Source organism: Arachis ipaensis, chromosome B8 (assembly GCF_059453495.1).
Source record: "Arachis ipaensis isolate K30076 ecotype BB chromosome B8, ASM5945349v1, whole genome shotgun sequence".
NCBI classification, from domain to species: Eukaryota; Viridiplantae; Streptophyta; class Magnoliopsida; order Fabales; family Fabaceae; genus Arachis; species Arachis ipaensis.
Genome location: NC_142443.1, coordinates 132,565,702 through 132,586,944, shown reverse-complemented (window position 1 = coordinate 132,586,944; position 21,243 = coordinate 132,565,702). Strand labels below are relative to the sequence as shown.

The window sequence follows — 21,243 nt, the reverse complement described above, 5'->3', positions numbered from 1 at the left end:
CTTATTAACCTATTTTTTTATTCCTTACAGAAAAATGACAATCAAGAGAGTTGCTGAGAGAAAAATCACAAAGAAAAAAGGACCAAAATATCAAGTAAGCATATATATGTTAGAACAATCCATTTCTATTTTATAAATATAGTTATGTAACATAATTTTTATTTATTTACAAAAAACTCATGATTTGAGGTACTCCACAAAATTTATTTCCGATTTGTTCAACAAGATGAGCAATGACAAGTAAGTTATTGTCGAAGAATTGGGATTTGTTGCTATGAGGCATATCTCAACTTTGAATGTGTCCTATAAGCTCCTAAAAAAATTGGCATATTTATTTAATTTGTACAAAAGCACACTGGACACGCAATACAGTGTAATTTACATCACCCTTGACAAAATAAGAGATGCCCATGGCTTAAATGCATATGGTGAAAATCCATTTTGTAATCTAATTTGTAAATCAAATTTCGGTATTTTTTACATTATTTCTGTGTTATTAAAATATTTTTGTTGCTGTTATAAGAGAGTGTTATCCAAACAAAATTGTAAATAAATAAATTAATGAGGAGCATAATAAAGTTATTGAAAACTTCAAAGACTTTCTTTTTTTACTTTTAACAAAGTCTTTGATTGACATGAGTGTTGAACCCCTTGGGGCGGGGACATGCCCCCTGCCCCCCGGTCCCCACCACCCATAATCCATCTTTCTTCCCGCGACGAGTAACAGGGACCCCATATCCGCTGGGGATCGGAGTCTCCGCAGATATTCGCAGATTCTTTAAAAAGTAAAAAAATCAGAGAAATAAAAAAAATCCTCAATTATCATTACAATCATAATCTTCATCACCAACAATATTTAGTCATAACTCATAAGTTTATAATCTATACCCAAACCAAATCAATCAAACACCAAAAATTACTCGAACCATAAAAATATTCATATTCATGCTTCCAATTTGAAGGCGGTGAGAGTGGACGACGGCGATGAGACAATGACCTTGAGTATGAGAGGTGGAGCCGTTAAGGCAGTGAGAGTGGACGACGGCGGTAAGCAACGGTGAGCGTGGAGGAGGAATGGAGAGGGAGAAGGAGAATCTGAGTTTTGAGAGGAGAGTAAGTGAGTGACGGGCGGTAGAGAGGAGAGGGTTAGGAATTAGGGTTTTAGAACTAATATATATATACTAAGGATATTTTGGTCATTTTGTATATGCAGGTATTATACGAGTCTCCACGGGGCAGGGACCTTGCTCCCTACTCCCTAGTCCCTACCCCCCGCCCCATTTATTTTGCGGATCTCTGTCCTCGCCCTCTACGGGTGAAAAAATGTTCACATTCCCGTCCCCTGGCGGGTAAAAACCCGTGGATACCCGCCCTGTCGGAGAAAATTGCCATTCCTAGTGTTGATTGAACAGAAATTTGCAGTTGATGGCTGCCTCTTCGCATTGATGATCATATATTTCATGAATACACGTACAAGAATAAGTTGGTGGATAAAACTCTTGGACCACCATGGATGCAACATTGGACTAGGAAGAAACTGATTAAAAGAATAGAAAGTGAAGCAAAACATGAAATGGTAACTCAATAGAAATCTTTTTCTTTAATTTTAGTTCATTTATTTTAAATATATTATAATAAATAATCTTTTATCTATTTCAGAGCCATGTAAGAAGAGCATAACTAACTTTAAACTAGGCATTTAATGAGCTGATTTATTTTTTTACCCAAATATTTTATACAACATATTTTCAAAAAGAATTTTTTTAAAGCAAGAAATATATTGGCTCTTTATCTTTAATGTCTATCATCCCAATAGACAAAAAAAAAAGTTATATCTTAATTTTGATTCAATTTGTATCTATAAATAAAATATGAAGAGCTAGCTAAAACTCTTTGATCTAGAATTATTTTTTTTTTTTACCAAAGATAGGAGACTCGAACCCGCAATCTTTTAATTGAGTATGGAGATACTATACCATTTGAGCTATAACTCATTGGCCTTTGATCTAGAATTATTGAATGGCATAAATTGTTATAGTTTATCTTTACACAATCTAATACTTACTTTTGGTGTCTAGAGATGTTGTTGATAAATATTGAACAACCCATTGATTTTTATAATGACAAGGCTATAAATTTAAAGGTTTGAAAATCATGTTATAAAATGTAAAGTTTTAATAGATAATAATGTGGGCAAAAAACATAAATAAGCCAAAAAAAAAAAATTTACGTGAATAAGCCAAAACAAAAACTGTTTCATGAATCCACCAATGCACGTTTATATGTAGTTCGAATCAGCTTGGTTCGAACTCTATTTCTACATAATTTGAATCAGCTTGGTTCGAATTATACACAAATACATGCACACACTAATTCAAACCAGCTTGGTTCGAATTACACACAAACACACGCACACACTAATTCAAACCAGCTTGGTTCGAATTACACACAGTAATTCATGGTGTAATTCGAATTATACTGTTAAAAAATTAATAATTTATTAAAAAAATTTTATTAAAAAATTTATTAAAAAATTACTAATTTAAAAATTAAAAAATATATATTTTATTTCATACGTTAAAAAAAAGTTAACAAAATATTTAATTACGAGACTTCTTTAAAATATTAATGAGCTATCAATTCGAATTCCATACAATACTTTTCTGTCCATTTTTAATAGCTCATGAATATTTTTTAATAAATTTTTTTAATAATTTTTTTTAAATTATACTACAAAAAATATTTTATCCTATGCAAAACAATTTTAAAAAAATGGCTTAAAAATGTTAGGAGTACTATAAAAATTTGTAATGTTATAATAACTTAGGTAAATACATGCATGTACTCAAATTTTAAATAAAATATTCTACGTAGTCAATAATAATTTAGAAATAAAAGAAAATATTTTATTTCATACAAAATAATTAAAAAATATATTTTATTCTATACAAAATAATTTAAAAAATGGCTTAAAAGATGTTATGAGTACTATAAAAGTTTGTAATATTCTAGTGATTTAGGTAAAAATATGATAAAAATATTTTTTCTTTAATTTCTAAATTATTAGTGACTATGTAGAGTATTTCTTTAATGTCCTAAGTCATTAGGACATTACAAATTTTTATAGTACTTCTAACATTTTTTAAGCCATTTTTTAAATTATTTTGCATAGAATAAAATATTTTTTGTGGTATAATTTAAATAAATTTATTAAAAAATATTCATGAGTATTGTATAGAATTCGAATTGCTCACCATATAGTTTGAATCAGAGTGATTCGAACTTCCCTATGCGTAATTCGAATTATGTAATATCTCACCATATAATTTAAATAATTTTATTAAAAAATTATCATGAGCTATTAAAAATGGACAGAAAAGTATTGTATGGAATTCGAATTGATAGCTCATTAATATTTTAAAGAAGTCTCGTAATTAAATATTTTGTTAGCTTTTTTTTAACGTATGAAATAAAATATATATTTTTTTAATTTTTAAATTATTAATTTTTTAATAAAATTTTTTTAATAAATTATTAATTTTTTAACAGTATAATTCGAATTATACCATGAATTACTGTAATTCGAACCAAGTTGGTTCGAATTAGTGTGTGTTTGTGTGTAATTCGAACCAAGCTGGTTCGAATTAGTGTGTGCATGTGTTTGTGTATAATTCGAACCAAGCTGGTTCGAATTATGTAGAAATGGAGTTCGAATCAACTACGAATAAACCTGCATTGGTGAATTCATGAAGCAATTTTCGTTTTGGCTTATTCACGTAAATTATTTTCTCCCTTAGCTTATTTCTGTTTTTTGCCCTAATAATGTTGGTTATATTATTTTAATTTAAGAATGAATACAAGTATATAATAACACTAACAAATAAAACTATTCAAAGTATATTTTTTAATAAAGACAATTATTTATAATAATATCTTTTACCATGAAATAAAGAAATCCTAAAGACAAATTTTATCATGTTAGATTGTTCTTGTCCTATTGTCCATATAAGTTTTAACATAAGAATAAGAGAATTCAAAAATTTTACTCATAAATCACAAGAGAATGTTTGTAAATTCGACCACCGAATATTATTTACATAAAAGTATTTGAAAAAATACCATCTTAATATAAAAATTTTAATTTAATTTTAAACTCTATATATTGCTACCATAGTTTTAAGAATTGATCGATCGAATTACATGAGAATCGGCTGCCAAAATAGTTTGGTTCAAAGTAAAAAATTAGTTATAAGTAAACTTGTAAAAAATTAGTAAAAATTTTGATTTAAAATAAAAAATAGAAAAATCTTCACAAAAATGTCTCTCAAAATTATCTTGAGAATATTTTCTCATTAACAAGTTTTAAAATGAGTTCGTTAACAATTTAATAATTTAGTAACATTTTTAGTAGTTTACTCTCTATAGAAAAAATATATTTTTTTTTTATTTTCATAGAAAAAAAATTAAAGCATTGGAATAAGTAATGATGAAATGAAATTGCATCCAGAGAAGCCCAAAGCCAGCCCACCAACAAAAGAAGTGGAAATGGAAAAGTATTGATACCTCCTTGTTGGCCGCACTATTCACAACTAAAAAGTGTCACCCTTTCTCTTTTCTAACTAAAAACCTCGCCCTTCTCCTAAAACCCTGCTCTCCCTCTATATATAAATCATGCTTCTTTTTCTTCTCTAAAAAACCAACTATTTCCCTTCTTCCTTTCATATTTCACATTTCACATTTCTTTCATTCATTTGCTCGCTCTGGTAAACACTCACATCGCTCTCTCTCTCTCAATGCACTGTTTTTTTTTTTTTTAATCTCTTCGACATTGATGTTTTTATCTTTTTTCTCAGGAGAAATATGGCTGGAAAATCAAGCAAGGGAAGGAGCAGAAAAGGAACCAGTAATCATAATAGCAATAACGGTAGTATTACGAATGGTAATGTTAATAATAATACTGTTTCCAATGACGTTTCAAATTCCTTGAAGCACGTTCCTGCAAAGGATAATAATGCTGCAATAGCAAACTCGGAAAATGAAAATGGAAAACCTGATTCAATTGCGGCTGAAACTGAATCTGCATTTAGTTCTAATCCTCAGAACGTGAAGGAGGAAGAAACACATAATTCAGAGGCACAACTAATGCAAGGTCAACCTTTTTTTTTTTCTTGGTTTTTTGATTGCTATGCATCATTTTCAATTCAGAAGCCGTTATATTAATTGTGGTATTTTTTTTTAGTGAATAGTTAAAAAAATGGATTCTTAAGGGTTTAATTGTGAAGTTTAAGTGTTCTGTGCAGGTGAGGATAATCTTTACGCTGTTCCTGTCAAAACACTAACTGGGGAAAAGCTTGAAGTACATGTGAGTTAATTTTTCATTGAGGTTCTGTTTACGTTGTTGTTTCAGATGCTTCATTATGGATATGTTTGCTGCGTTTGTAATAGTTGATTTGATTTGCTGGTATTTATTTTTTGAGGTTACCGTAGCGACATGATGTTTTGATAACCTATGTTGAAAAGAGTGTTCTGAGTGTTGTTTACTTGATTCGCAGTTGAGCCCAGAGGTTTAATTTTGCATGTGTTTGATTCTGCATTTATAATGGTTGATTCCATTTGATGGTATTTATAGTGTGGGGTTTACATGTTAGCCGCATGATGTGTTGAACTGTTGATTACCTATCTTGAAAAGTCTGTTCCAGGATGTTGTTTAAACTTTAAATGACTCACAGTTGAGTCCAGAGGTTTAATTATGCATATGTTTTAGTTTGCTGTTTGTAACTGTTTATTTTTTTGATACTATTAACTTGTGGGGTTTCACATGCTAGCTGCATATGATTTTTCTGTTACCTATCTTGAAAAGAATGCTCTGATTTTTTGTAATTGATCCGTAGTTGAACCCGGGAGACAGCATCATTGATGTAAGGCAGTTCCTTCTTGATTCTCCAGAGATGGGCTTCGTCACATGTTATGACCTGATCTTACACACAAAAGATGGATCCTCTCATCACCTGGAGGATTATAATGAACTTTCGGATGTGGCTGATATTACTACTGGTGGCTGCTCATTGGAAGTGGTTCCTGGTAATTTTCAACGGACTTAGGGTTTTTGAAGCAATGAATTAATTTAGACATTTGTTTAACAGTACGGTGCTGTATTGTGGAAAAAATGCTTTTTGCAGCAATGTATGATGATAGATCAATAAGGGCTCATGTTCACCGAACTAGAGATGTGTTTTCTCTTTCTAATGTCCGTGCTTCATTCTCATCTGTAATTGCAAAGCAGAATGAAACATTACAAAACAGAGCTGCAAACTCCAGAGGTATATGATAGTTGTATTGTCTTCATTGGATTTTTCTGTCCTAATTGATATTTTGTACTATTTTCTACCTCATCTCTGAAATATATCGTTACAAGTCCGCCTCTGCATTTCTTGAAGTATCAGACTCTTCAAAAACTGAAGTTCGAGACCTTGACGGACTTGGTTTTATGGAGGATCCTTCTGGTTCATTGGGTAATTTACTACCGTCCCCATTGAAAGATGTCAAGTGTGTGGAGAGCATAGTGTTTTCATCCTTCAATCCTCCTCCAAGCTATAGAAGGTAACCCGAAATCTCTTCACTTAATAGGATTTCACCTCCTTGTTTTAGGTAGGCATTTTAACAAGGCTTCTATGATTTTCAGGCTTGTTGGAGACTTGATTTATTTGGATGTGGTAACATTGGAGGGTAATGCATTTTGTATAACGGGAACTACAAGGGTGTTTTATGTCAACTCAAGCACAGCAAACAATTTTGACTGGAAGCCAAGCAAAGCTACATGGGAAGCAACAACCCTTATTGCTCTCTTACAAAAGATTAGCCCCAAGTTCAAGAAAGGTAATGAGTTGTAAGAAAGGCCTTTGATGCAAGTTTATCAAATGTGCGACTTAATAAATAATACTGGTTCCCTTTCTTGTAATTTGAAGCTTTCCGTGAAATTTTGGATCGAAGACGGGCATATCATCATCCCTTTGAAAATTTGCAATCCTTGCTGCCACCTAATTCGTGGCTTGGGTTATACCCAGTTCCCGGTGAGCTCAGTTTAATCAATGTTATATCTTCAATTGTTTATGTCAGTTATAGTAACGTCTGCTTCTCTAGTTGGGATAATTGGGCTGGTTTTCCATGTTCTTTTTGATAAAATAAGAATATCATTAAGACTGATAGAAGAATATTACAAGGATAAGGAGGATAAGAGATCCTCTGTACAATAGCAAAAAACAACCAAAAGTAGAGCTATCTATAAAGCATTGCTTTCCAATCTATCAACATGACTAAGAGGAGAAGTTCTCCAAAGTTCATGAGTTAGACCAAATAGATGCCAAACACTAATCCTAGGGGTAAAAAAAGGGTATTATGCCTTGTTCTTTTTCAGAACAGCCCCTCTCATCTATCTCATCCCCCCCCTCCCCCCCCCCCCCCCCCAAAAAAAAGAATAAATAAATAAAAAACACAAAAAAGTGGTAATCACTTATGCAACAATATACACTTCTAATTCGTCCTCCTAATTTCTAAACAAGGTAAAAAGTCAAATGCATTTTATATCTTGAGAACGTAAAAAACTTCAAAATCTATCTCATTTGGAAACTAGGAGGATGCTAAGGATGACGGATTGAAGATGGCAAACTATTCCATAGAGGTGTCACAAATAATTCAAAATTTTCCCCGGGACAAGTTTTATTGTTCGTGATTTTGCCAACGTGCTTATTTCATGTATTTACAATTTTTCCATCACTCATTCCTCAAATTATTCATGGGAAGCTCCATGAAATAGTTTGCCTAGGAAGATATGTCATTATTTTTTTTTATTAATTTAATGCATGACACTACTGTTGAACAGAAGTCTATTTTGAAGATTTTAGTCTATCCTGGTAGTATTTTGGAGTAATATTTGATACACATATCCAACTTTAATATGATTTAAAATTCATTTGTTGTTGATGGAAGGCAAGTAGGAAACTTGGGTTGGTTTAAGTTATTAGATGGAATATTTCATAATTATTCTCACTTATTTGACTCTGAAGTTAACCATCAATGGCATGTAATTTCATTTTAATTTCCTTGGTTGATGGATCTGTTCTCTCTCTCTCTCTAATGTAGTATATTTATTTATTACTTCTTGGCACATCACTACAGTTTAGTACTATGAGAGGTGTACATGAGAATGCTATCTTGATGTTTTTGTAATCGTTTCTTTTGTTGACAGATCACACTCGTGATCCGGCCAGGGCTGAGAATTCATTGACCCTTTTATATGGAAGTGAACCAATGGGCATGCAAAGGGATTGGAACGAGGAGCTGCAATCTTGTCGAGAATTTCCTCATACAACTCTTCAGGAGAGGTAGCCTCTTTTTTTATTTTTTATTTATTTTAATTTTAAATTTTATAAATCTTTACTCCCAATAACCCATTGTCTTTATAAGTATGATTTTTCTAGTATTTTTTTTTTTCTGTTGGTGATGACTTGTTTATCTTTGCTGCTTGTGTGAGCTATGCATTACTGCAGGATGATAAGGGATAGAGCACGTTACAAGGTGACGTCAGACTTTGTTGATGCAGCAACTAATGGTGCTATTGGAGTGATCAACGGATGCATTCCTCCAATAAACCCAAGTGACCCGGAATGCTTTCACATGTTAGTGGGAGCTACTGTCTTAATTCTATTAAATGTGTTTAACATATTGTTCACTTTTTACAATTTCTTTATCCTTTCTCATAGATTTCCCTTCTGAAATTAATGGTCCTTATTGATTGTGGGTTTAGGTTGGAGCACAAAAACAAAAATATAAGGCCCTAAAAATTCTGACATGATTCTGTTGTGCCATGTGTTTTACAAGAGGCATGTCACTAATCCTAATAATAGGGAAACAGAAACCCCTAATTCAGTTCTAAACAAATAATAAAATTGTAATCAAATGATGATATATATTAAATATTAAAATTAGTCCTAAGAGATATTCATTGACATTCTAAGATAATACATATATCAAGGACATCTACTCTATTTTCCGACATACATGGCTCTGAGATATCTTAAAAGAAATATGGTACAAAATGCAATAGTCCTTTCTTTTGTTTACAACTTGAACAGAAATTGTTATTGTTGTAACCAGTCATTTCTTGTTATCAGCTGTGCTTTTTTTTCTTCTTCCATTAAAGTTAAAGGTTCATGGTAAGTTGTTTTGCCTAATCAGTGTCTTTTGACAAACGTCGTTTGGAAATAGGTATGTACACAACAATATATTTTTTAGTTTTGCTGTTGATGCCGACCTTGAGCAGCTCTCAAAGAAATCCACAGACTCTAATTCAAATATACAGAGCACAGACATTCGGCAAGATTCTGAAAATGTTTCAGACTCTCAGGTTCCCAGTGGGGGAAAAAGCAACGGTTCAAGTTCCGAAGATCTTAATAATGGGGTGGAAGCTGCTCAAGAGATCTCACCTGAGGCACAGTTGGCTGAGAGTGAGCAGGCTACTTATGCTTCAGCAAATAATGATTTGAAGGGCACAATAGCTTACCAGGAAGCTGACGTGGATGGACTCTACAATCTTGCTATGGCTATAATTGACTACAGGGGTCACAGAGTGGTTGCTCAGGTGTGTGTTGTGAATCTGAAGTTTAAGTTTCTCTTCTTTCAAGAAAATGCAATGAATTATATATGGTTTCAGTTTATGATGCCAATTTATTTGTAGAGGAAGCTGGGACATTTGAATTTGTTGTCTCATCAATTTTAGTGAACATATTTTGTGTTGTATTGCTGATATTTTTCTTTAATAAAAAAATAATGTAAATATAAATAAATATACAAATGTATTTCCACATGTCTTGTTGGTTGCTATCAATGATCCCACATTGTTATTCAATGTAGAATTCTTTCCATGGAGACTCTTGCTGGATATTATACTTCTTTATTCATATTGAAAATGAAACTAAATTTACTGCTTTTTTAATGTATAAATCCCGTTCACCATTAAATCTCTGTTGTGATTCAAGTTACATATTTTGCTGCAGAGTGTATTACCAGGCATTCTTCAAGGCGACAAGTCGGAGTCTCTTAAGTATGGCTCCGTTGACAATGGGAAGAAAATTTGCTGGAATGAAGATTTTCATTCCAAGGTAAGGAAGAGATGCTGAAAGTTTATTTATTTTCAGTGAGTGTACTTTATTTGACTTTTAGGCTTTAATTGACACTGATTTGCGGTGAAACCTTTCTTACATAGGTAAAATAAATAAATATAAGTATCCATAAATTCTAAATAAACATTCTTTTAGGCATTGCTATTCTTTACTCTATCAAATGAAATTTTCATAAAAGATCTTTTTTATTCTTTTCTTGTTTTCAGGTATCGGAGGCTGCCAAATGCCTTCATTTAAAAGAACACTCAGTCCTTGATGGATCTGGAAATGCTTTCAAATTAGCTGCACCAGTGGAATGCAAGGGAATTGTTGGCGGTGATGACAGGTAGTTTCTATTCTGGTTTTGTTTGTTATTTTTAATACTGTCTATCACTGTAGTTGGTGATCTATTCTCTGCTGATTTGCTACTGGTTCATAGGATAGGCATGATTTCTGGTTATATTATTTATGTTTGAAGAATGTTATTGAATACTAATCAGTAGAAAGTTCATCAACAATAGTTAAGTAACATCATAATCGTTGCAGTTAATATACTTAGGGTTGTGATTTAGACACTTCTGATTTATGTTACTCCATTCTGGTTTTCTCTTTTGTTATTCTTGATTGAGGAATGTTTAATGAATATATAAGATAGGATGTTTTTCAACAATATATATTTACAACATAAATCTTTAGTGTAGTGCAAACTTGACATTTTATTTTATTTTATCTTTTCCTAATTATTGTTTACTTCTCTATTTAATCAAATCAGGCACTATATCTTAGATTTGTTGCGGGTAACTCCTCGAGATGCAAACTACACTGGACCTGGTTCCCGGTTTTGTATATTGAGATCAGAATTAATTGCTGCCTTTTGCCAGGTAACTGCAATACTCAGTTGTCTATAACATTGAGGATTTTCTTTTTCCAGTTTTTGATGGTTTTTGTTATTGTTGGAATAGGCCCAAGCATCAGAGAAATCAAAATCCAAGGAGACTAATTCTGAAGGTGCAGATAACTTGGCCACTAATTTTCAAAATGAAGCTGATGCTGACAATAAGGTAAAATTGGTTGCCTATTATTAGTTTCCCTTTACTTGATTAAGATGTCTTTTCTCTGAAGCGAATTCTTTTCTGCTCCTGTTCCTTCTAGAATAATGTGGACTTTTAATTATTAGTTCATATGAGATGATGTGTACCATTTATTTATATAGGAGTCTCCTCCCTTCCACCTTGATTTTGAAAAATAAGCTACTACTTTCAACTTCATCTAATGGTGATCATACTTTGTTGCATGTGCATATGTGTGCACATTTACAGCATGGTGCTTATACACTTCCTTTCCAGAATCTGTGGGGCTAGAATACATGATAAAGACTCTTAGATACTTTATAGTTTATATAGACCATTCAAGGAAAAAAGTAATTTAGCACATATGATACTGTTAATATTACCATTAATTCTTGGGCACTTGTTGCTTCTTTTCCTTGTGTTTCCAAAGAAAAATACAGGACTATCTCAGCAGTTCCTTTTCCCTTGGATCCATTGGTTATGTTTGTTTGCATTTGTCGAATGATTATTTGTTGTGTGTGTATTTGAGTATTCAAAACAGCATCAGGTCAAATGGTGTCGCTATTTATTAGTTTATGTCATGAACCATTTTGACCCCAAAGCTTATACTGTTAGGGGTAGAGGCAACACAGTCCCGACTCAAGAGTCTGAATTTGATACATGAAATATTGTATAGGATTATCCTACTTTGTGATTAAGTCTAACTTTATTTAGAAGAAAGGGAGCAAACCAGGATCTAACTCTTGAACACATGGTCATAGAAGTTCAAATACCATGTTTTTAACTCTCTCTCACAAACTCAAGTTGTTAAGTAAAGTCACATGAATGGTTTTTATACTTTTAACGGTTTATGACTTTTTGGAATATGGGATATTTTCTCAGAGATTATGTTTCCCTTTTACAACTCTAAATTTGTGCTTATGTGCTTATGTGCTTTTGCTTCCTCTTTGCAGGAGTTAACAAATGAGAAGACAACTGAGAATGCCGAAGAAGTTTCATCTGCATCTGCTGGGGGATATGATAATTGTGATGAAATAGTTTTTAACCCTAATGTTTTCACTGAATTCAAACTAGCTGGGAGCCCAGAGGTTTCTTCTGAATCTTTATTTACATATAACTATGCCTAACAATAGTTTTATTCCTCCTCCATGTGTATCTATATTTGTGTGTCTCTCTCTGCTGAAGCATCCTTTTCGTGATATTCTTATATTGCCATGTTTGTTCATACCACCAGGAAATTGCTGCTGATGAAGACAATGTGAGGAAAGTTGGTCAATATCTTACTGATGTGGTGATTCCAAACATTATACAAGATCTTTGGCAGCTTGACGTTACACCTATGGATGGCCAGTCATTAACAGAAACACTTCATGCTCGTGGAATTAATGTTCGGTATATTGGCAAAGTAAGCACTTTGAGTTTGTCTGAATCTGTGTATATTATTAAAAGTACTTTTTAGTTTTTATACTTTTACCATGTTTCCATGTACTTTTTAGTTTTCTGTAAAAGAAGAACTAGAAAAAGTATAAATTGTGCCCTTTTTTTTTCCCTCGAGATTACTTTAAGCTTCTCAAGAAATATTGTCTTGATAACTTAAAAAAAAAAGAAATTCATGAAGAGAAATGTCTTATTAAATGCTGCATTTAAACATTAATTTGTTTCTACCTGAAATGATCACATGAAAAAATATATTATTTTTAAGAGCCATCCTAGTAGCCTATGTACCCTGGTTTGGTTAATATTGCTGCAATGATTTCTCTGGGAGTTTCATCTGAATTTTATGTTCCAATCTATTTCATGGTTTTCCTGGTATTCCTTTTACTTGTCCTTTTATAATTTTTACATTACTTGTCCTTTTATCATTGTGTAAAAGGTGGCTGATGGGACTAAACATCTTCCTCATATGTGGGATCTTTGCACTAACGAGATTGTTGTCAGATCATCCAAACATATTATCAAGGTGCTAGAATTGCTCTCTACTCTTCTAACATTTATTTGCCTCTTTTAATTTTTAAATTATTTTTCCTTTGTCGTTTGTTTAATACTTATTTATTTATTTTTAAGTCCTGTTATTTTCTGTAAGAATCAGTGTAAATTGGAGCTGTCCAATTTTATGAATGTTCGTATGTGTATGTGAGTGCTTGAGTTTTTAATTTGTTTATTCTTGAAACTCTGTTCTGTTTCCAAATATCAAGTTAACTAGAGGCTTTCATTACATTATTGGTTAAAAATGTTGTATAAACATGAATATTATATAGGGCACATCATTTTTCAAAATCACTTCTCTTAAACCAGCAGGTTTGTAATAGATCAAATTTTGCAATTTACACTTTTCAGGATGTATTGAGAGACACAGAGGATCATGATCTTGCTCCTGCATTATCTCATTTGTTGAACTGCATATTTGGAAGTTGTCAAGCTCCTGCTGGGAAACCAGATTCAAATGGCATACAATCCAGGACTCCAAAAAAGGTTTTTCCAAATATGGTTGTTTTCCTTGTAATATTTATTAACCATTCTTTTCTTATGATCCCTTGACCTTGAATTGATCTGAGTACAAACTATTTTTTTTCCTTATCTCTTTTTATTTCTGTCAAACCCTATAAACTATGAGGCTCTGGCTAATTAGCATGTCATGTATGCTCTTATGAGGTCCTTGGGAGCCATTCATCCATGTTTATTTACAGGAGCAACAATCAGCAGGAAAAAATTCTAGAGGACGAGCACGATGGAAAAGCAAGGGGGGTTCAAGGAAGAGTCAACCTTTGTACACGAAAATAAGCTCTGAATCTCTATGGTCTGACATCCAAGAATTTGCAATGAGCAAATACAAGGTATGTTATTGCTTAATGCCTATGATGAGTTCAATAATGCTCAGTAGGATGATGTTGACATGATCATTTTGGGTGTTTTCAGTTTGGTCAGAGTACACGTGAATGCATTTGCATTTCATGTTTTGGTTGCGCTTAGCCAAATGAGATGTGTTGCTATGGTTATAGTCAGTGTGGGCTTTGCTCATTAGGTCCATAAATTCACCATTGAATCTAACTATGTCTCTCTTGATAGTTTGCTATATATCTCTGAACTAAAATTCAACTTGCTGCAGTTTGAGTTACCCGAGGATTCAAGGTCACGTGTGAAGAAAATTTGTGTTATACGTAATCTTTGTTGTTAATGCTTAATGCCTACGATGAGTTCAATATGCTCAGTGGGATGATGTTGACATGATGATTTTGGGTGTTTTCAGTTTGGTCAGGGTACGCGTGAATGCATTTGCATATCATGTTTTGATTGCGCTTAGCCAAATGAGATGAGTTGCTATGGTTATAGTCAGTGTGGGCTTTGCTCATTAGGTCCATAAATTCACCATTGAATCTAACTATTTGTCTCTTTTGATACTTTGCTATATATCTCTGAACTAAAATTCAACTTGCTGCAGTTTGAGTTACCCGAGGATTCAAGGTCACGTGTGAAGAAAATTTGTGTTATACGTAATCTTTGTCGGAAGGTAAGTATAAGCCTCAGTCAATTCATGTTGATTATTTATTTATAATTTTTTTAACAGTCCTAGTTGTACAAATTATTTTTACTGGTCTTTACATGTTTCTGATGTTTCGGATAAACCTTAAACCTGCATATACTTGGTGTTGGCTCCACGTGCTGCCGTATGTTGTATGTTGTTGATACCTTTGTGTGGTATCTTCTTTATTTCTAAGAATTGTGGATTATTAAAAATATATTCTTTGGTCTAGATTTTGCTTACTTGGTAAGCTCTTTTCTGGGGGGAAAAAATTTCTCATCTTAACCTTGTCTATATGAAATATTAAAGAAAAGAAGGATAAGAATAGGATATGGTAAAACTATCTCTGTATGATATGAAAATAATATCAATTTTGTAACTTTATTATAGGGCAGATATTTTTTTTTATTATGTGCTGTGTGCACTGCAAGCCTGAACCCACTGTCTGCAAATGATGTATGCAAACTGATAACAATTAAAAATTATTCTCATGTTGTGCTATGATAGTACTTGTTAATAGCTGTTGATAGGATCTTGACATCATCCACTACCTCTGCTGTTCATCGTTGTTGAATAGTGTTATCTACTTCTGCCATTAACCATGATTCTCTGCAATATTAATCCTGTTAAGCTTAAGTTAATGCATTTCAATGTCAGCACTCCTTAACAAACAAAAGATTTAATTTTGTGAATAACTTTGATATTAATTCTGTTAATATTTTTAATGTTTGGTTTTCAGGTTGGTATAACTGTTGCATCTCGTAAATATGATCTTAATTCTACAACACCCTTCCAACCATCAGATATCTTGGATCTCTGTCCAGTTGTCAGGCATTCAGTTCCAGTTTGTTCAGATGCCAAGAAACTTACGGATGCAGCAAAAAGTCATATGTCAGCTGTATTTACTGTGATCCCTTTTTCTTTGGTAGAATGATCACATTTATTTACTCCTGGGACTGTTTTGTTGAACTTATGAAAACATAACATAATTTTTAATTATTGTTTAAAATGACTTCATATTTTTCAGAAATTTTAAATCACAAACGTATAATATACACAAGCTACTTAAATCCTATTTCTCCTTATTAATTTTATTTATAGTGTTCCTTAGTCTTACGCCGGTCCACTTCTGAGTATTTAACACCATGGTATTCTTTAATCCATATACATGAGCCTACATGGGAAAGGTTTTTGTTTTATTTTTTTCATACTAGTAGTAGTGTTTAGATTTGTCAGTGTCATTTATTTTTTCAATTTCTGAGTTGGTTAATAAGTAATTTTGCACCTTAATATAGCATTCTCATACTTGTACTCATCACTGGTAATGCAATGGTAATTCTTATTTTGTGTGTAAACTGGGGAATTGTACAGTGTTTGAACAACTGTGTTTCTCAGCGTAAAAGTCGATTTTGTGGATTGTGGAGTTGGATGCATGATTTATTTTCTGACAACAAATTTAATAACTTAGGTAATTACTTTTTTGATCCAGGGATCACTCAATGAAGCTTACGATCTATTTACTGAGGCATTTAAAATTCTTCAACAGGTACGAAATCCTGTATTTCTGTATCTGTATTTGAATGGCCGTTGTGCATAAAATAATAATTCTTGTACATTGTGCTGCAGGTTACAGGTCCAATGCATTGTGAGGTTGCTACCTGCTGTCGGTATGTCAGTTGTTTCTATCATGTTAGCATGATCCTTAAATTTTATCCTCTTGTCTTAGTCTAATCATAATTAGCTTGCATTGCCGTTAAAATTTTGGTAATGGATCTGAAATTGTTGTGTATTTGATTTGCAGTTGCTATGCTTACAATTTGAAAATTTATAACAAGCATTCTTTTGAGCCATGTGATATTTGAATATGGTCCTGAAATATTTGAGCTAATTATGAATTATTAAATTTCAGGTATCTTGCAATGATTACGTATCATGCTGGAGAGATGGATGTGGCTGTTGCACAACAGCAAAGAGAGTTGATTATCAATGAGACTTGTCTTGGTCTAGATCATCCTGACACAGCTCACAGGTACTTTATTTTTTTTTATTCTGCTTGCTTCATTTCCATAATGATTTTGGGGTTCTGTATATGCATCCCTCTACCGTGTGAATTTTTTGTTTACCAAGCAAAATCGGATGTTGTGGCTGAAAAAAAATTATTGTGATAGTGTTGCAGAAAAATTGGTGTTTGTTATGAAACATTATGCTCTAGAACCCCCGATTGAAATTTTGTTCATTGCAGTTATGCTAATATGGCACTCTACTATCATGGATGGGAAAAAACTGAATTTGCCCTTCCCTACATGACTCGTGCTTTGCTCCTGTTAAGTTTATCATCAGGCTCTGATCATCCTGATGTTGCCGCAACTTTCGTAAACGTAGCAATGATGTATAAGGAATTGAAAAAGATGAACATATCTCTTCGTTATCTACAAGAAGCTTTAAAGAAGAATGAACGGCTTCTTGGCGAGAAACATATTCAAACTGCTGTTTGTTATCATGCTCTTGCTATTATATTCAACTCTATGGGTGCATTCAAGCTCTCTCTGCAGGTATGTAAGGCGTGAGTTGTTTTCTACTCTCTACTATTACTAGGTCATGAGCCTATGTTGCATTTGGTTTGACAGCATGAGAAGAAAACATTTGAGATACTTGTCAAACAACTTGGCGAAGATGATCCAAAAACACAGGAGTCTCTAAACTGGATAAATACATTTAAGATTCGTGAGTTACAGGTACTGTATATTTTTCCCTTGGTTGAATGAAATTACACATTTCACTGCTAGTATTTACTTTTCCCTTGGTTAAATGGGATTGAGTCTCTATTTATTCCCCGAGAAAGGTTCAGAAAATTTCAGTTCTCCAAAATTTCCGGCTCTCTTATTTTATTTTTCTTTCTTTTTGGGTACAATTTTTGCATTCAAGTAAGGTGAAATATTACTTGGCAATTTAGTTGTGTGTAAGTTTTATACAACTATCCATGGAGTCTTGAGGTCATGAGTTCAAGCTATGGAATCCGTTGTTGACACTTGCATGGAGCTGCCCTTTGCCAACATTCATAAATTCTTGGATGGTAAATCTTTGCAATAGGGAGGACTTTTTGTGAGTGATTTGATCATTGACCAACTATTATGATTTTCGTTGATCATAGTGAAGTTTCTTTGTATTTCCCCGTGGAGGGGTCAATACTCTATAGTTTACTTTGAAAAACATGAAAAGTTCTGTATCCATGTTCCATCTCCTTATGTTCCTTTTCAGCACCTGGTAGCAACAGAAACTTTCACTCCATGTACTGGTTATCTTCCACACCTTATTTTGTCAGGTGAATGCCTCAAAAGCAAAACGATCAAGCTTTGAATCCGGCATCCGCCAGGAAGGCTCTTGATGTTCTCTTGAGAGTTGCTCCTTTTCTTTTGTTGATTTGTCATTTTATTTATCATTAAATTTAAACCTGCGCGTTGCGTGAAAAAATACAAGAATATAAAATGAGAATATTCTTTGATGTTAAAAAATAAAATAATTTAAGTTTTTTAACAAAATATTTTCTGATAGAATTATTTATCTAATTTTAAAACATATGGTAAATACTGTATTATATATAAACATTCTTACATATTTTGTATAAACCTATAACATAACATGTTTGACCTTTATTTTCTTTTTCTAAGTATTGGCTTAGAATTGATTCACAAATATATGGATTTACTTTTTGCATTTTATGACATTTTTAGTATAGGATAGAAACTATATATGTATAACACTCAAATAAAACATACAATCCTATTCATTTATGAATATACACAAAATTTTCAGTTTTTACAAAGTGTTTTCAGTCATCACACTCATTCATAGATTTGTCTTTCAAATTTTATTACCATTATTATAAGCTTATGATAATTTCTCTATGTTGTTAAAAGTTAAATTTAGTGTTAACGTGATAATTTTATATAGAACTTAAAATACTTAGGTATCATTAGCTTATGAACTTAAAATACTTGGGTATCATTAGCTTATTGTAGTACTACTTTAATCTCTTCTTTTATATATTTTTTTTAATTTATAAAATAAAGTTTACTCAACAAATAGGACATGAAATATTAGAATTTGACCCTTGATATTAGAATTGACCCTTGATTTGAACTAATATCTATAATATAATCTTTTTATATAATTGAAGAATTTAATGTGAGAAATTATGAAATTGATATGTTGGTTACATAAAACTTAGGTGTCATTAGCTTATTTTAATATTACTTTGATTTCTTTTAAATAATTTTTATAATTTTATAAAATATAGTTTACTCAACAAGTAGGACATACAATATTAGAATTTAGACCCTTGATATAAACTAATATCTATAATATAATTTTTTTTATATAATTGAAGAATTTAACATGAGAAATTATGAAATTCATGATAGCTTGGTTACGTAGATGCTATTTACTATGATATTCTAAATATGATTATATAGATAGGTTGTTTGCTCTATGTTGACAGACAAATTCATAGAAAATTTAAAATTTAGGTGGCATTAGCTTGTTAAACACTACTTCAATTTCTCTTTTTATATATTATAATAGATGTTGTTTGTGGGCTATAGCTATTAGTTAATACTGAATATTTAATGCCAGTGAGAATGATGTTCTTTGATATCAATATTCATTACTGTAGCTATCAGATTTTCAACCTTGATACAGATGTTTTCACTTTGTTCTTAGATCATCTTAAGCATATCTTTGTTCTGCGCTTTTATCTCTGTCTGATTCTTTTAACTTCCACTGAAATTGACAGGCACGTCCTGAGTTTGTACAAGCATTCCAAGCAGTTACAGATGGGGGATCTGGAAGTTCAGGTGCACCCACAAATAAATCTGTCAATGCTGCAATGATTGCTGAGACCCTCCCCAGGGGAAGGGGAGTCGATGAAAGGGCTGCACGTGCAGCTGCCATAGCTCGGAAGAAGGCAGCAGCCAGGGGCCTGGTGGTGCGCTCTCAAGTACAAGTACAAGTACAATCACATCCTCCTCCGCTCACACCGCTTTTCAACATCATAAATTCCGGCGTGGCTCCCGATGTTTTGGGCAATGGGGATGTCAATGGAGTAAAGAAGAATGGCGTTCGTTCAAGTGATCCAGCAGATGCTACAAAAGACCAATCAGTGCCGACGCAAAAACAAGAACAAACTCCGGCTGGACTGGGGAAAGGGTTGGCATCGTTGGATGCAAAGAAACAGAAATCAAAACCAAAACCAAAGGTTGAGGCTTGAATTTTTTGATAAACTAAGCTTTGATTAGTTGGCAATAGCTACGTTTTTGAATTTTCCTTTTTTTTTAGGGTCATAGCCGTTGAAAACATCTATTGTTGGATGTAGGTGGTTGAGATATATAAGCATAATTGAATTTTCTACCACAATAAAATTTGGATTTGAGGATAGGATTATAATTTGCATATCAACATATTTTCTGTTAACAAATTTAGCTGCCAGTTGAATTGTGGCTCATTCATTGCATATTACAAATTGAAGATTGTGCCGCTGATATTGTATGACACTGTTATACTGTGATCAATAGTGGTTGATAAATTCTTTCTACATAAATTCTTTATGATTCATTTGTCATTATGATAAGGAATTTGTTTAGTATGTTATAACCATTCTAAAATAACATCTAATTTAGCTGTATTATGAATTTACGGAATGTAGGCTTTGGACAATACTTAATCTTAAGAATGTTGGAACCTATACTAAGTTTTGAATCATGATTGATCAATCAAGATATTATTTATATTGAAATTATTAGTCAAAGGGGATATAATGTATCACAGAAACATAAATAAGGGGGTTAAGCATGCTCAATGACATTCCAGATTCAGAATGCATATCAACCTTTTTCACCCTCTTCTAACACCTACAAATGAAAATACAAATTGATTTGAGTTGGTTTATGTTGTAGTTGTCTCTTTAGACTTTTCCATAGTTTTACGATTAAATATGCCAACATTCTGCATTCTATGTATATATTCACTTTGTATTATCCATTATAATTTCCTTTTCACATGTTAAATTGTGATAGTTTCTTACGATTTATACAGTTGCATGTTCCAAACTAAGTCATGACAGCCCGTTATGATTTAGTTGAAAACCCTAATTTGTTATCAGTTGCAATGATTTACATAGATTTGAAAAAGGGCAAAACCATAACAAAATTTCATTTAAGACATTTGTGTAATATTATAACCAGTTTATTTTACATATGTAATTCACAAAGAAATAAAGTGTTAAAGTTCTAAAATCTTAAGTAATGATTACAGTAAAAATATTTGATAAATTTTTTTTATTATAAAAGGTTTAATATTTTAACATTTTATTATTTTGTTAAAAAATATAAAATATGTATGAAATGTATAAAATATTTACAAGAAAACAATTTTAATGATTTTGTCGTGAGTTTCTACCTTTTGAAAAAGAGCTCCCTTACTTGGTTAGCTGTTTATTTTG

General features: G+C 32.3%; 1 protein-coding gene across 2 annotated transcripts; it reads left to right on the top strand.

Annotated features, from left to right (window-relative positions):
- Nucleotides 1–4,627: 4,627 nt before the first annotated feature.
- On the top strand, nt 4,628–20,343 carry LOC107611499 (clustered mitochondria protein). 2 transcript variants are annotated; one of them, XM_088496380.1, is made up of 28 exons: nt 4,628–4,763; nt 4,854–5,149; nt 5,301–5,362; nt 5,892–6,081; nt 6,180–6,320; nt 6,444–6,600; nt 6,683–6,876; nt 6,966–7,070; nt 8,246–8,381; nt 8,547–8,675; nt 9,265–9,637; nt 10,053–10,157; nt 10,385–10,503; nt 10,930–11,038; nt 11,120–11,218; nt 12,181–12,315; nt 12,462–12,632; nt 13,101–13,187; nt 13,565–13,699; nt 13,915–14,061; nt 14,667–14,735; nt 15,487–15,645; nt 16,237–16,293; nt 16,374–16,414; nt 16,657–16,776; nt 16,990–17,299; nt 17,375–17,482; nt 19,540–20,343. In XM_088496380.1, exons 2-28 carry the CDS (start codon nt 4,861–4,863, stop codon nt 20,011–20,013), a joined length of 4,221 nt encoding a protein of 1,406 aa, XP_088352506.1. In that variant the 5' UTR covers nt 4,628–4,763; nt 4,854–4,860; the 3' UTR covers nt 20,014–20,343. The 2 variants fall into 2 exon arrangements, with proteins under 2 accessions (XP_088352506.1, XP_088352505.1); XM_088496379.1 differs by having other exon boundaries at nt 6,438–6,600.
- Nucleotides 20,344–21,243: the final 900 nt, after the last annotated feature.